Raw genomic sequence first — 17,725 nt, forward strand, 5'->3', positions numbered from 1 at the left:
TGACCCACCCTCAATGCTCTAAAATTCTAAAGATTAACTATTTATTCTCCTTCTTGGTCTAAAAGCCATCAAAACAATTACTAATGAAACACCATATACTACATAAAATATAAGACAGGAAATTAGTAATTTTTAGTAACAGGAAAGAACTTTTACATATTTTTCCCCCCAAAATGAGCGACTTCTCTTTTAAAAAACAATTTTCGCTATGGAGAAAATATCAGACACTGAAACATTTCAAGAAAAGATTTTGGGATGACTACTGGTGCTGGAAGTTAATTCCATGGCTGGATTATACACTGAAATAGCAACACTCAGCTCTCGGTCAGTCAAAGGGAACCCGAAGCAAAAAAGAGAAGAATTCCACTTCACTTAATTCATTTATCAATCCTTCCATTACTTTCTTTTAATTCAAACATTCATAGACGAAGAAAGGTTTCCATACTTAATTTTTTAACATAATATACAGAACCACAATACTATTTAAATTCCAAATTATGGGAGATCACATTCAAATACGCTTGGATTTGATGACTTGCTGTGACAATACAGAGAAATTTCACGGAAAAGGTATTTAGAATTTGTAAGATAGTCAAATATCTTTTTGCTATGTGGGCCAATGCATTAATAGGAACTTGATTAAAAAGGCAGTCTTTTGGACTTCAAATTATTATAAAAGAATATCAAGATTATATAGATATACTTTCTGAATTTCTCAAACTCATTTCATTTTGAAGGCTGAAGGCAAATGTTACATATTAGAACATTCATGAAACCATTTCTCCTTTGCACTTACCTGTAAAAATCAAAAACTAAACCACAATTTCCTAAAGACCTAGCTATTTCTAGAGTACATTAGTGTAATCAGAAGGACTACTAGAACTAAATTATCACTTTTATGTTAACAATTTTCACCACAACATCTTTCCTAATAAAAGGACAAAAAAATTGGGGAATTTAGATTTCCCTTATTGAACTTAACAGAATAGAATCTCATACTTTCTGGCTTTAATAAACTTCAACTCTTTTTTCCAGTGGGAACTATCTACACAGCACAGTGCCACATACAATTAATTATTCCAGTGAGATGTACATTTAGATTCACAATATGATCAACACAATAGTGCCATACAAAGTTTTTCTGCAGGTAAAAACGCTAAGAAAGGCCACAGTGGACAGTGCCAGACACTGTGAAAAACAGTAGATTACAAGGTACCACTGAGGTTCAGAGGAGACCACAAGTTTCAGATTTTTTCAGCAATGGAAAAAGAAAAACATTTAGAGAAACATAAAAATATATCATTCACTGTCAATTATGTAATTTTTCATATACTGTTTCCTTAAACAGGCAAATTAGCTTAACTTAGAGGAAATGTACAAGATCAGAATATGAAAGATTTTTCTTGTTTTCTCATCAAAGGAATGCACTAGGATTAGCACGAGGATCTTTCTGGTTCCTGTATCTGTAGGTCAGCCAAACACCCAGGATCTGGAACGGGAAAAAGAAAAGAAGAAAGAGAAAGTAACAGTTGCGTGTATTTATTCAGTTTATCAGCAAAATAATCCGGAACCTCTGAAGCACTTTGTATTATTTGTTCAAAGAGGAAGAGAGATTTCTTTTTAAAATGTAGTATGGGGCTTCCCTGGTGGTGCAGTGGTTGAGAGTCTGCCTGCTGATGCAGGGGACACAGGTTCGTGCACCAATCCGGGAAGATCCCACATGCCGCGGAGCGGCTGGACCCGTGAGCCACGGCCGCTGAGCCTGCGCGTCCGGAGCCTGTGCTCCGCCACGGAAGAGGCCACAACAGTGAGAGGCCCACGTACCGCAAAAAAAAAAAAGGTAGTATGTAACCCAAATTAGAGATCCTAAGAAAAAGTAATAGGAACATTGTGGTAGGCTGAATAATGGCCCTCCAAGGTTGTCCACACCATTATCCCCAGAATCTGCAAATATTCAACCTTACGTGGTAACAGGGACATTGCAGACATGACTGAGTTAAAGCTCGTGAGACAGGGAGATTATCTGGGTGGGCTCTGTGACGTAATCACAGGGGTCCTTAAAAGAGGGAAGCAGGAAGGACAAAAATCAGAGATACAGCCGAAAGGTGATGTCATGACAGAAGCACCGGGAAGCAGATTCAGAGAGAGAAGATGCAACACTGCTGGCTTTGAAGATGAAGAAAAGTCAAGCCAAAGTGGAGCCAAGGGGTGCAGGCAGCCTCTAGAAGCTAGAAAAGGCAAGAAAAGAGGTTTCCTCTAGAGCCTCCAGAATGAGTCTCCATTTTAAGCTTCTGACCTCCAGAAGTATAAGACGATAAATTTGTGTTGCTTTAAGCTACTACATTTGTGATTACTTGTTAGAGTGGCAATAGGAAAGTGATACAAGTTAGCTAATAAGACTGAAATGTCTTAATAGCTAAAAAATCACAGATTTTGCTAAATCAGAAACAGAGTTTGGCAAAACTTAAGCAATAACAAAAATCCTACAATAAATACATTTTCCAACACAGATCATAAAAAATGTCATAATTCCTACCTCTCCAAGGGAGGGGGACGTATACTTTTAGAAAAGTAATAAGTAGTTATCCTGCCATTTCTCACACCACGTTCACTAACGAGTTAACAAATATAACCTGCCTTTTTTTTAATTGAGAAATGTGTTCATTCTGGTTCTGCTACCTCAAAGTTGATTTATTTAAAATAATCAAAAATTCTTAGACTGAATAAGATGCAAAATTTTAATGGAACAAAATGAATTTCAAATTATATTTCCCGTTTCAGACCTGTGCCAACTTTTAATCTAAATTTTGTTCACTTGACTTCATAACTAGTCATTAGCTCTTGAAACTACGTATAGAGAATTGTGGTAAATCTAAAATTTTCTCCATTTACCACAATAATAATTTCTGAGTTACTATAAAACTCATGACTGGCAATGTTTATTATAACATGTAAGGGCTGATGGAACTATGCTTTGTGTTGAATCAAGGAAACATAAGTCTAATTTAAGGAAGTGGAAAGTCTGGTTTGGTGTCTGTATGAGGGGGGTTAGGGGGAAGGAATTTACTTAAACCTATGAAGAGTACTTTGTGACTGGCTCTATTCTTCACATTTCACAAATTCATATAATTTGACCAAAAACCCTATATGATACGAACTGTGAGGGAATTGAGGCATCGAGAGGTTAAATAACTAGATAATAGCTACACAGGTCATGAGTGCCAGAACCAGGATTCAAATCTTGGATCCAAGCTCTTAATTACGTATGTTGTTTCATATGAGAATCAGATGTGTTACAGGCCATTCTCAAGCTAACAACATTCCACCTGTGCTCCGCAACGGAAGAGGCCACAACAGTGAGAGGCCCGCGTATGGAAAAAAAAAAAAAAAAAAAATCTCTAGCTAGGTTTCAAAAGGACATGGTGTATAAATTCAGAGCAGGACTCCATGAAAGAACACCTTACAAATCTAAGATCCATGAGTTTATATTCTTCAATGATTAATATTTTAGAAGACAGCGGGGGCTGGGAGGGATGAATAGGCAGAGCACAGAGAGCATTTTTAGGGTAGTGAACATACTCTGTATGATACCATAATGATGGAGATATTTGTCCAAACTCATAGGCTGTACAACACCAAAAGTGAACCCTAATGTAGGTTATGGACTTTGTGTGTCATTATGTGCCAATGTAGTTTCATCAGCTGTGACGAATGCACCATCCGGTGAGTCACGGTGACAGTGGGGAGGCTATGCTTGTGTGGGTGCAGGGAGATACTGGAAATCTCTGGACCTTCCTCTCAATTTGGCTGTGAACTTAAAACTGCTCTAAAAATAAATAAATAACCTCCTTTTAAAATAATATATGCATAGCTGAAGGCAGTGTGATCTGATAAGAAGAAAATGGAGCTGCTCAAAAGAACTAAATTCTCAAAATAAATCCCAGATATAAAAAAGAAACCATGTGGTGAAATTCTGATCATTACTGACTCTGGCTAATGGAGATTGCTCATTCTGGTTTTTTCCCACCTATATTTTTAAATTTTTATGACAAATTTTTTTAACTTTTAAATCCATGTTTTATTTTAAAAGACAGAAAGGAAAAATGCACAGGATTGTTTTCAAACGGTATGTGAATTTTATTGAATCAATGCCATGACCAACCCAGAAGTAAGATGGCTCCTTCCTGAGAAAAAGTGAAGTGAAAATATGCTTAGAGTAGGAAGGGATGTCAGTAAAAACTTCTTTTGAAAAGTAAATACTAATGAGAATTCCTGGGAGGAATTGCAGGGGGCCCAGGTTCAATCCCTGGTCGGGGAACTAAGATCCCGCAAATGTGGTGAGGCCAAAAAAAAAAAAAAAAAGTGAATACTAAGCTTGGTCTTTATCTCCAGTTTGATAATAACAGCCATGTACGGATTTTTCATTCTCAAAGGGAGAAAAAGAAACTGAATTAGAATATACAATATACACAAACATCTATGTATATATAATATGCTATCTTAATCATACATTTTATACATATATATGTAATGTATACATTATATACATAAATTCAATACATGTCACACACACACAATCAAAATGAGAAGATCTAATGTGTAACGTGGTGACTACAGTTGATAACACTGTATTGTACAAGTGTATTGTACAATCCAATATTGTACAAAATACTGTATTGTACTGTACAATCTACTCTCTTGCTAAGAGAGTAGAACTTAAATGTTTTCACCAAAAAAAAAAAAAAAGGTATATATGTGAGGTGATGGATGTGTTAATTAACTTGATAGGGGGAACCCTTTCACAATGTATATGTATATCAAATCATCATGATATACACTTTAAATATCTTACAATTTTATTTGTCAATTATACCTTGATAAAACAAAAAATACATTTTTTTGTATTTTTATATTTAATTATACAGAGAGAAATAAATTTCTAGGCCCAAGATGAAGCTGCTCTTATCCAGGGTGCCACATCAGCAAACCGAAACTTGGGTAACCTTTGTGTCCCTGTAAATGCCCCCTCTTGACCGGAAGTGCAATATATTCAGTCAGCCAATCCCCAAAGGCCAAGCCAGCTCCGGGCCTTCTCACCCCAAACAAGACTGACTACGTGGGCCCAGCCAATCAGATATTTTCTATTATTCCCTTCCTTATTCTTTAACCTATAAAAGCTCCTTGCCTTCGGCCTTATTTTGCAGTTCTCTGAAAGGAGACTGTCCATGAAGTGTTAAATTTTGTTTGTATCACCTAAACTGCTTTCTTTAATCAAAATGAGAAAGTGCCTTCTAAACATAAAAATCAACTGGATAAACCATCTAGGCAAAAAGCGATAAACTGAACCACATAAAAAGTAAAACCTATACATTTTATTTAAAAACCATGAAAAAGTTAAGTAAATGCAAAAGAAATTGAAAGCAGGACAAAGAAGCCAAGTAGAGTGAGTGATGAGAGGAGGAGGGAGCCAGGAAGGGAGCGGAGGAAATAAAAGGTGAGTGGGCAACTTTCTGGGGCGCCTGGGTTTCTAAAAGCACCCAGTGAGCCCCAGCCTCGAGGTCTCTTTTCTAAACAACCTTCTACCCCTGAGGCCCACTCTCCTATTCTTTTACAAAATTCCCCTTTTTTGCATAGACTGAGTTACAGGCGATCCAAAGGTCCTTGATCAGGACAGACAGTAGGTGGGCAATTCACAAAAGAAGTAATACCAGTGGTCCAAAAACACATGAATACATGAATATTTTCAAATTCACTAGTCACATTTCCAAAAGAGCAAACAGAACTGTAATACTATTTTTACCTATCAAATTGGCAAATATTTTGTAAGATAAAAATATCGAGAATTAGTGCTTGAACCAAAAGTTGGTAGAATCTCCCCCAAAAGGCAATTTGGCAATATTTACCAAACTCTCTTAAAATGCCCATATACTGAATGTCATCTTTTACTTCTGGAGGTATACTCTAAAGAAAAACTAGGGAATATAGATTAAAAATATATATATACAAGGAAGTTGACCATGAAATTACTTATTATAGGGACATACCGATGGGGAAATCAAATGTGCAAGAAATTAAACGACACAGTAAACTTCAAATATACAAAACACTTCAGATTTTTCTGATTTCCTTTTAAAGATAAATGCTCATTCTTACAATAGCCTACCATATACTTCCACAGTTACATGCACAATCTTACTTAATAGCATAATTCTACACATGCTATTCTTTGTTTAAAACAGGTGTGACATGGACAATTAACACAGCCATCACAGGGGTCTCATCATCTTTTTTTAAGGGGGACATCTTTTTTTTTATATGGGGACTTGTACATCAATAATTTACTCATGTCTACAAAATGACAGCTAACACACACAGCGCTTGCCATTATGTCAGGCATTTTTCTCACTATTACAAGTTTTTACATATACTAACTCCTTTAAGCATCAAAACAACTCTATATGAAATAGGGGCTTTCCATTATTATGCCCGTTTGCAAAGCCGAAACAGCAGCACAGAAAGATTAAGGAACTTGCCCAAGGTCACACAGTTCATAAAGCAGGAGAACTAGGTTTCCAACCCACACAGTGCATTTTTTAACTATTTGCTCTTGTCTAATAAACTCTAGTTTCACCCGCTCATTATTGACAAACATGAGTTGGCCCGAACGTTTGCTGTTATAAACAATAAACATTCTTGTGTATTCATTTTACGTAGTTATATAATTATCTCCGTGAAATAAAGCACTGCAAGTAGAATTGATGAGTTAAAGAAAAAAGTTTTAATTTAAATACATATTGCCAATTCAGATGCATCAAAAGTGTCCAGAGTTATTGAGTGTTTAATAAAGACAACGAGGACTTAGCATTCCTCAAGAATTATCAAAATAATATGTGTGTGGTTTTGCTTAGACATTTATATAAATGTATTAATATAGTAAATATATTAATATAACAAATATATGTTATATAGGTAAGAAATTAATAACAACGATTACCTACAGGTTTTAGAAGGCTAGGAACAAAGGGGAGTGCAGATAGGGTTGGAAGGCAACTTTTCAAAGCATACCTATATATAAATGTGTGTATATTACACATTAATAGCTATATTAAACAATGTGAATGTCCTACCTATTCCAAAATTATATCTAAAATTATAGTTTATCATACAACTCTAGAAATAGAAGAGACCCAAGAGATAACCCAGTCTAATATCTTCATTTAATTTTACATAATTTAATGATCAAGCACTTCACCCTGTATAAACTTAGTGCTAAATCTGTGATGTCTGATTTCGAGCCACAGCTCTTCCTATTACAGTACTAGCACCCAGTGAAAACATCCATTGATACATTCCAAAAGTTAAGTGCCATGCCCTCTTGCCCTATAAAACAGGAATCTCACGACAAAGCATGGAAGATATCGAGTTCTTTGTACATACCTCTGTAAAACTGAAGAAGAGGCCAATGCCGCCAACAAATCTCAAAACTTCTCCTGCGTATTTTCCTATTATTGGAGCACAGGGTGAGCACTGGTGGCTGCTCTTCACACAGCTCTGTATCAATTTTCAAAAAAGAACTTTTATTTCAAAGTACATTTATAATGAGCAGATTAAAAAAAAAAACACCCACATAAAAATGACTGTCTGGAATATCACATCCAACCTGGAGCCATGGCTCTTTAGTAGCGTCCAAAATCGTAAGGTGGCTCCTAAGATTCCCACCCCCAGGGTACGTGCCCTGAAGAACCACCCCTTGAGAGTGGATGGGATTTGTGAATAACGATGCACTGTCACTCTCGTGTTTACGTTGCATTACATAAGACACTGTCTTAATAAAGTGAAGAGATTTTCACACTGCCTTTGATGCCATGTTGTGAGATGGCTGTAGAGTTAAGACCTGAGCAGCATCTAGGAACTCAGAGACACCAGAAAGAAAATGGGACTTCAGTCCTACAACTACCAGAAGCTGAATTCAACCAACAATAGCTTGGTAGAAGACCCCAAACCTGAGATGAGACTGTAGCCCTGGCCAATACCTTGACTTCATTCTGGTGAGATCCTGATGAACAGAGGACCTAGCTAAGCTATATGCAGGCTCCTGACTTAGGGAAACTAAGACAATAAACGGGTGTTGTTTTAACCACTAAAATTGTGATAATGTATTATATAGCAATAGAAAACTAATAACCCACAAAAGAGGACACAACGAGGGGGTGTCCAGCTCAGGGCTCAGCGAGGGGGTAATAGGAGTTTCCCCAAAATATAAACACATGTAAACTTCCCAGGAGAGCCAAGCTCCAAGTCCATCCCCATACGGGATTGGGCTGGACTTGGGAGGTCAGTGGTCTGGCCTGGGGCAACAGGAAGGCTCTAATTGATCTATCGCTAGCTCAGCTCCCAGAGAGAAAGGGCATGAAGTTGTGATGGGGAAGAAGGGAGAGAGGAAAGAGGGTGGTTCCTTGTGTCCTCCACCCTGGGGATGTTTAGCTGGCTGAGAAGCCCAGTTTAGTACAGACCACTCCCCTCCTACCACCCTGATAGGCTTCCAAACCAAGATATTTATTTGCTGATCTGCTGTTATTTCTCTTTCACAACTTGTTCTAGGAGGATTTGGCTGGGAAGGAATTAGGGGCAAAGAACCAAAAGCATCCGTGTCTGGCTGGGCCCTGGAATATTCAGCATCCTCAGGATGGATATTTGAGAACAGATAATTGATACAATAGTGTACACGGAATGTAATGCTGGTATATAAAAAACACTTTAAAAGTACAATTCAGCATCAGGAAGTCCACTTCTTCCATGTTAACCATTATTCATCTGTATGCAATACATCTCCAAAAAACATTTTATACTTTGTACTTACAGCCAGACAGGTGTCATTTGGGTTAAAACTTCGGAACCCACAGCAGTTTAAATTTCTCTGGATGTCATTTCGAGCACTTGCTGTATTGTTCCAACCAACTTCCAAAAGCTGACCCTAGAAAACGCATTTAAACATACATTAAAATGTGTCATCCCTGGGACTTCCCTGAAGGTCCAGTGGTTAAGACTTCACCTTCCAAGGCAGGGGGTGCAGGTTCAATCCTTGGTCGGGGAGCTAAGATCCCACATGCCTCGTGGCCAAAAAAACAAAACATAAAACAGAAGCAATATTTTAACAAATTCAATAAAGACTTTAAAAATGGTCCACATAAAAAAAAATCTTAAAAAAAAGTGTCATCCCTGCATAAAATGTATAAAGCTGGAGCCTGCAACTATTAAAACTGAGTGCACCTAATATAATACTCTTTATAAGAGCATCAAAACTTTTCAAAGGGTTACACTTCAATCTGCAACAAAAAGAAGGCATGATTTCTATCCCAAGAATAAAACGTCTTCACGTTCACATGTGATTTAAAAGAAGCACTTAGGTCAAAGGACTAGTTTTCAGAGTGTAGCAAGACAAATTTTCCATTGCCCCAAAAGAGAGACCCATATCCTTCAAACAAATTAGAGTTTGAAGAGAATAATTGCCAGAATGAAACCACAAACATTCTGGGGCAAATGTTTCATTGCATAAAAGTAGGGAAAGACTGGGTGAATATCCATTAGCAGGAGCAATTTTTACCCAGTGAGGGCAAAATCCTACTTCAAGGATGCAGAAAATAGCAACACGTGGTGTTTTAGGGCTCTAAGCAGCCCCACTAAAGCAATGAGGAACAAAAGACTTCAGCTATGTGGAGTGAAATGGCATCCTGAACAAGAAGAAATTATTTTATATTCCAATCATTCCTCCCCCTTTCTTCCTACATGTACTATAATAAAGTAGAAAGAAAAAAAATCTTTGCTTACCTGTTGCTCCTGGTTCAGGGCTAAACAAGCACATGATACGGAAAACTGGACAATAAATACAAGTAAGAGAATAATCATGTACTGAGAATCAAAGTTAAGGATAGCTCTGGAAATGCTTAAAATAACATAAAACAGAGTTACTGGCAACTTCACAACTCCCTAGAAGGAAGTCACCCAGAAAACAGAACAAATGGCACTTAGAGAAAGTGCAAGAAGAATACACGTAATTTTTATTTTGATAATACACTGTAGGTATAATTATATAGAAAAATACTAACAATAATTATTTAAATGCTGATCTATTATAGAGAAAAGACTTGTGGTTGCCAAGGGGGAGGGGAGTGGAGAGGGATGGATCGGGAGTTTGGGATTAGCAGATGCAAACCGTTATACATAGGACGGATAAACAACACGGTCCTACTGTATAGCACAGGGAACTATATTCAATATCCTGTGATAAACCATAATGGAAAAGAATATGAAAACAATATATATGTATAACTGAGTCCCTTTGCTATACAGCAGAAATTAAACACAACATTGTAAATCAACTATACTTCAATAAATTATTACTTCAATAAATTATTAAAAATAAATAAATAAAAATAAAAAGCTGATCTATTATAATTTCATTTAGATTAAAATAAAAATTCTTACCTAGATAAAATAGGAAATAAGTAGAGATAAATGTATGTAAGCTTTCTTAATATCAACTCTTAAAAAAATCATTGTGAAATTCTCAACCAAATATTAATGACTTGGAAAGGACATAGAAGTCTCTGAATCAGTTCAATGTAACGCTGAATTTGCAACACATAAATAGGATGATACTGAACTTGCAGAATACATTCGTCATGATGTGAAATGGAGAGAGAATATGTAAACATACAATAACTTAACCCTAAGAAATGTTCCTAATGTTGGTTGGACAAATACGCATAATGCTTGTCAGGAGTTGCTCTCTGGCAATTAATTTCCTAATGGTTATTTTAAATTAGTTGTAGTTATCACAGGAGTAATCAGTAAGATAAGAGCAAACCCAAGTGGGGTATAACTCCCACCTGTAAAAGAGGATACAAAAAAAAGCAACACCTGATGGTGTTTCACGGCTCCGATCAGCCCCACTAATGCAATCAGGAACAAGAAGATGCCCACTGCGATGACCACACCGACCACCCGGAGACTGGAAATCAGCCCGAAGCCGATGCCCCACGCTGCAATTCCAATGAGCAGCAGACTAACCAACTGCAAAAACAACCACAAAGGGCAGTGATTGGGGGGGGGGGGGGCGGGGGGAGAAGAAAGAGGGGAAAAGCGTCAATATATGTATTAATATCAAGAACATTTTTCAGGCACCTACTTAGTATCTTACAAATGATTGCTAACAGTCAATACTAGAATACACACATGATCTCACAGATAGTATTGTCTTAACAAGTTATATTAATCCTCGGCCGTGTTTTTGTTTTTTGTTTTTGCGGTACGCGGGCCTCTCACTGTTGTGGCCTCTCCCGTTGCGGAGCACAGGCTCCGGACGCGCAGGCTCAGCGGCCATGGTTCACGGGCCCAGCCGCTCCCCGGCATGTGGTATCTTCCTGGACCGGGGCACAAACCCGCGTCCCTTCATCAGCAGGCGGACTCTCAACCACTGCACCACCAGGGAAGCCCCTTGGCCGTGTTTTTAAAACACAAACAATAATCTATAAAATTATTATGGAGCCTCAGAGGCCATCTGGCTTACTAAACCTAAACGATTTCTACTTAAGCTTTTGAAATAATAGCGTATGTAAAACTTTTATACACCAACACATCTCAGTCCGACATACCGGTTTCTTCACGTGGAAATCACATATCTTTCCTTCAAAGCCCCGGACTGGGGCTTCCCTGGTGGCGCAGTGGTTGAGAGTCCGCCTGCCGATGCAGGGGACACGGGTTCGTGCCCCGGTCCGGGAAGATCCCACATGCCGCGGAGCGGCTGGGCCCGTGAGCCATGGCCGCTGAGCCTGCGCGTCCGGAGCCTGTGCTCCGCAACGGGAGAGGCCACAACAGTGAGAGGCCCGTGTACTGCAAAAAACAACAAAAAAGAGCCCCGGACTGTAACCTTCTCTGTGCTGCCTTCCCAGTCCCCAGCAAACTGAATTCATCTCTCCATTCTCTGAGCAATCTCTGTTCTTCAAATATGGTTCCACTGTTCCCTTCAACACATTAACATTCTGTTTCCAAGCCTGTCTCTCCTAGGAGTCTCTGAGCAACTTAGAGACCCCATCTTTTCACTTCTCTTTATCCCCACAACCTATCACAGAACCTCGCCTTTGGAACAGTCGAAATATCTCACAATATTGTTGATGAAATGAATTGCTTTAGATATCACTGGCTATTCTGTGAGCATTCAAACATAGAGAGAGACTATTAAAACTTTTAGGATGAAAAGAGTATAAGAGATTTTAGCTACTCAGAGTAAAAATGGCATTCTGAGCAAGAAGAAATTACTTTACATCCCAATCATTTAATTTATATTCTTATAAAACAAAATCAAGTGTAAGAGGTAAAACACATGCCTCCATCAGTCATTACCTGTAAAACTCAAAGCTACAGTTACTTCTTTAAAATAACACTTAAATAGCATGCCATATAAAGATTATAATCAACTGATAGAAGATACAACTTAAATAGGTGTGGGGGGGCGGGGTGGAGGGTGGAACAGGGAAGAGACAGTATCTTCAAGTCAATCGAGAGTCAGCCATTTCCTGGAGCAAGTTGACAGCTTAATACCTTGTTGGGAGGAATCAAAGTATGTAAAATAAACTTTCTAGCACCACTTCAAGGCTTAATAAACTTTGTTTTGAGATACAAAATAAATCATCACTCACTCAAATGGTTCTTTACTCAAATGTGTAATTTTTTATAAGTGTAGTCATTGTTTATCAGACACAATTCTTAAATGCTTTGGTATGTAACACTTCTTATATGTGTAGACATACAAGTAAAATGGCTAAATATGGACAAATACAGCAGCTATTTGTTTTTTGTTTGTTTGTTTGTTTTTTGCGGTACGCGGGCCTCTCACTGTCGTGGCCTCTCCCGTTGCGGAGCACAGGCTCCGGACGCGCAGGCTCAGCGACCATGGCTCACGGCTCAGCGGCCATGGCTCACGGGCCCAGCCGCTCCGCGGCATGTGGGATCTTCCCGGACCGGGGCACGACCCCGTGTCCCCTGCATCGGCAGGCGGACTCTCAACCACTGCGCCACCAGGGAAGCCCAGCTATTTGTATTTTTATCCATTTATTATAAAGCAGCAAAATTGGAGAATGAAAGCAACTATCTGTAGCATGATAGGAACAAGTTATGGAGTTATATGGACTTGATGTTCTCCACTGAATTAGTACACAGAGGAAGTTTTTCTTTTTAGAGGGAGAAGACGAAAAACTTCTCACAAATACTGCTACCCAGAAATTAGTCCTCCTCATTTTCTCAAATGCTTCTTCTCAGCAGATCCATTCGCTTCTGTCTCATTTTTATCAACTCACAGTCTTCTCACAACTTCAAACAATCTTGGATTGAGAAAAAGTCCTTGGGCCCATCACAAATGAGCTTATTTCTGACTTTGTTATACCCGAATATAACACATTTCCTTTCACGAGGCAGAAGCCTGAAGGAGGTGTCAAGGAAGGAGAGGAAGATAATGCCAGAGGGGCCTCACCTCAGTGAGGGGAGAGAGCGATGCTTAGGTGTCAACAAACACTGAAGATGGTCCACAGTCTCAACACATCAGAGTAACTTGCTGTATCGGTCAGGGTTCTCCAGAGAAACAGAACCAATAGGATATGTATTGAGAGAGAGTGAGAGAGAGAGATTTATTTGAAGGAACTGGCTGGTGGAATTGTGGGGTCCACTAAGTCCAGAATGTGTAGGACGGGATGACAGGTTGGAAATTCTGACACGATTTCAGTGATGCAGTCTTGAGACAGAATTCCTTCTCCTTTAGGAAACGTGGTCTTTGTTCTTAATGCTTTCATGTTTCATATCGTACATGAGGCCCATAACTACTTAAACTCAACTGAGGGTACATGTTAATCACAACTAAAAAATACCTTCAGAGCAACATCTAGACTGATGCTTGAAAAAGCATCTTGGCATCACAGCCCAGCCAAGGTGACATATAAAATTAACCAACACTTGGCAGCTTCAAGTCCTGGGTGTGATGACTATTTACTAACTTAATTAAATTCAGGGGCAGGACATTTACCCTATATTTCTTTGAGTCTTAGGACCAAAAAGATCAGAAGCGTGCATAATATGACACATAAAATTCTTCTAACCCACCGTTTTAAAGAATCCTTTGGGAATTGTACCAAATCCTTAACAACATTAATGAAATTCTTACCACGAGTTAAATATTCATCAACAAATGGTTGGTGCCCACTACACATGGAAGCCAGAGACAAGCTACCCCTAAATACTGAAATTTAAATTCTTATAATTTTCATGTGAAACAAAATATGTTCCTTTGATTTTTTTTTCAACCATTTAAAAATGTAAAACCACTCTTAGTTGGCAGGCTGTACAGTAACAGGCAATGGAATGGATGTGGTCCATGGGCTGCAGCTCGCTGACTCTCATTCTAGAATTCAATGTAGGAGATAATGAAAAACTACAATGGGACAAATCATTGCTGGGTCAGAGATTTTTACAAAGTGGGTCAGAGTAGAGAACAATAATCACAAATATCCAGATAAACAGAACACACCAAAGACTGCAAAGGAACCATAACAGAACACATAGTAGGCTGAAAAGTGACCCCAACTGAATATTACCGTATACAGCAAAAGAATGAATGCTATATCACATGGCAAAAGATGTGACTCAATTAAGGGTCTAAAAGGGACAAGCTTATCCTGGATTATCAGGCAGCCTCTAAGTGTCATCAAAAGTATCCTTACGAGAGAGGCAGAAGGAGAGTAGAGACAGAGAGAGGAGACAGCAATATCAAGACAGAGGCAGAGGGTGATGTGACCGCAAGGCAAGGGATGCTGGCAGCCACCAGAAGACAGAAGAGACAAAGTGGCAAGGAGGCAAGGAACAGATTCTCCCCTAGGGCCTTCAGAGAGAGTGCAACAACTTACTTGATGGTGAACTTCTGGCCTCGTGAACTGTTAGAATAGCTTTCTGCTGTTTTGAAGCCACCATGTTTGTGGTAATCTGTCACAGCAGCCCACACAAAACAATTCTCGCATTTGGAGATGAACAAGTCAGGAATGCATGTTACAGAAAGCTGCGTGATACTTTACCATCAACGTAATCCCTACCATATAGCTGGAGTGAATTATTCAGGTATCCCTTGTCAGTACCCTCCCAGCAAACCAAATCCTTTATTGACAACAGCAGCATTTCAACAAAAGGAGAAAACTGCTCTCTGCTCTCTCAGCTACCCAAGTTACAGGCGTATTAATAATGAGAATCTTTTCCCCTTTGAAAAATAATGTCTATAACTAAAAGGGGGGTAGGGCACTTTATCACTTCTATAAGAAGTTCTAGCTTCCAGACTAGGCTTTATGCTGTTATTGAAAACATTATCTAGAACATTCACAAGTATCTTTGCTCTGATTTTTTTTTTCTAGGTAGGAGAAGAAAAAGGTTACACCCTTCTATGTACCTCTCACTCGAGAGTATTCCTCACCAAGTTCGCTCTGCTGTGTCTCTAATATAGTTTTAGTCATCCCCATCAATGATACTAGGCACCTCTCCTTCAAAAACATTTGAGAGGATGTATCACTTTCTTATTGCCATTTTAACAAATTAGCACAAGCTTAGTGGCTTAAAACACCACAAACGTATTCTCTTGTAATTCTGGAGGTCAGAAGTCCAACATGGGTCTTACTAAGCTAAAGTAACGGTGTCAGTAAGACTTCATTCCTTCTGGAAGCTCTAGGGGAGAATCCATTTCTTTGCCTTTTCTAGCTTCTAGGAGTCACTTGCACTCCTTGGCCGGTATATCCCCTTTCTCCATCTTCAAAGCCAGCTGTGTTGTATCTTCAAATTTCTCAGACTGCAACCTGCTTCTCTAAGCACATCACTTTCTCTGAGTATAAGCCACTAACATCCCTCTTATACAGACCTTTGTGATTATATAGGGCCCCCAGTAACCCAGAATAATCGCCTATCTCAAGATGCTTAATTTAATCACATCTTCAAAGCCCATTTTGCTATATAAGGTCACATATTCACAGGTTCTAAGGATGAGGATGTGAAACTTTGGTGGGAGAAGAGTATTACTCATCCTACCATAGAACCTGGGCAACTGAGTTACCCACGTAACTGAGTCCTTCCTGCTACTCATACTTTAAAGTATTGAAAAAGACAACATTTTATTTAAATATTTAGCTGAGGGACTTCCCTGGTGGTGCAGTGGTTAAAAATCCACCTGCCAATGCAGAGGACATGGGTTCCAACCCTGGTCCAGGAAAATCCCACATGCCGTGCAACAACTAAGCCCATGCACCACAACTACTGAGGTTGCGCTCTAGAGCCCTCGAGCCACGACTACTGAAGCCCGTGCGCCTACAGCCCACGCTCCGCTACAAGAGAAGCCACCGCAATGAGAAGCCCGTGCACCGCAACGAAGAGTAGCCCCTGCTTGCCGCAACTAGAGAAAGCCCGCGCGCAGCAACAAAGACCCAATGCAGCCAAAAATTAATTAATTAACAAAAAAGATAAACAAATAACTTTTAAAATAATATATATTTATTTATATGTATATTTATATATATATATATAGCTGAGTGCAGAGAAACTATGGGAAATTCCCACAGGCCGGAAAGGAAAGGAGAACTGAAAGTCAGACGGCAAGCATACAACTGGCACTGTGTGGCCATGAGACGGTGCAAAGGAATTCCCAGATCAGAACCGTCCCTAAAGGGGAAGGACTTGGGTTTTAAACCAGGCAGAAGCAGGAAGCTGAACTAAGACCCTTGCATGTCTAGACCTCCAGAAAGCTGTATTTCCAGTGTAAAAGGTCACAGAAAGGTCACTATACAAAATCAACAGCATGCTGATGCACCTCCAAATCTCTTCATGCACTTCCTTAAAAGCAATTTGTAATAGGTCCCCAAAATATGACGTACATATAAATAAATCTAAAAGAAGTATTATGACACATCCATGGAGAAAATTATGAAATGAATTGAAGAACATGGAAAAGACCTAAATTAAATGAAGAGATTTATCATGTTCATGGTTGGAACACTTGTTATAATAGAGCATCAATTCACCTCCAATTTAGCCTACAAATTTCACGTATTTCTAGTCAAAGTCTCATGGTTTTGGGTAAAAATTTATACAATGATCCGTTAAGTTACATGGAAGAATAAATGTCATCAAAGAGCTAGGAACATTTTTAAGAAGATTAAAGAGAAAGGCCTGTGTCTGCTGCACTTTTTCTCAGCCCAGCTACACTGTCACTAGCACCCTGCATAAGAAATGCTCCTAGTGGCAAATCAACCTTTGTCAGTGGTCACATTTAACCGTCCCAAATTCTGTCTTTGTTATTGCTTTCACCATGCTCTTCAAAACCTGAGCCTGACTCTATAGCTTTTGAATGTGTTTTATTTTTTTTATTTAGTAAAATTAAATATATAAATAAAACTAAAAGAACTAAAGAAGTTAAAAATAATCCAAACAAATATCAAAATTTATTATAATGGTTTGGTAATTAAAATCAAGTAACTAAACAAACCAACAGTGTGGGCTTGATGAGATATGGAATTCTACATCAGTAGGGAAAGAGCAGTCTTTAATTAATAGCTCTTCCACAACTACCTTCCCATTTTGAAAAATAATAGTAGTAATCTCTACCTCATGCCATAGATTTAAAGCCTAAATATAAAAAGCAAAATTTTAA

General features: G+C 38.7%; 1 protein-coding gene across 1 annotated transcript in view; it reads right to left on the reverse strand.

Moving 5' to 3' along the window:
- Positions 1-376: 376 nt before the first annotated feature.
- Positions 377-17,725, reverse strand: part of TSPAN13 (tetraspanin 13) — a 32,769-nt gene continuing 15,420 nt past the window's right edge. The window contains exons 2-6 of the mRNA XM_082846545.1: positions 10,906-11,073; positions 9,829-9,909; positions 8,861-8,974; positions 7,438-7,551; positions 377-1,489 (exon numbers count right to left, since the gene is read on the reverse strand). Coding sequence (XP_082702671.1) covers positions 1,415-1,489; positions 7,438-7,551; positions 8,861-8,974; positions 9,829-9,909; positions 10,906-11,073 — 552 coding nt within the window. The 3' untranslated portion in view covers positions 377-1,414. The remainder of the gene's footprint in view (positions 1,490-7,437; positions 7,552-8,860; positions 8,975-9,828; positions 9,910-10,905; positions 11,074-17,725) is intronic.

Source organism: Leucopleurus acutus (assembly GCF_964270905.1).
Source record: "Leucopleurus acutus genome assembly, chromosome: 9".
In the NCBI taxonomy this organism is placed as follows: domain Eukaryota; kingdom Metazoa; phylum Chordata; class Mammalia; order Artiodactyla; family Delphinidae; genus Leucopleurus; species Leucopleurus acutus.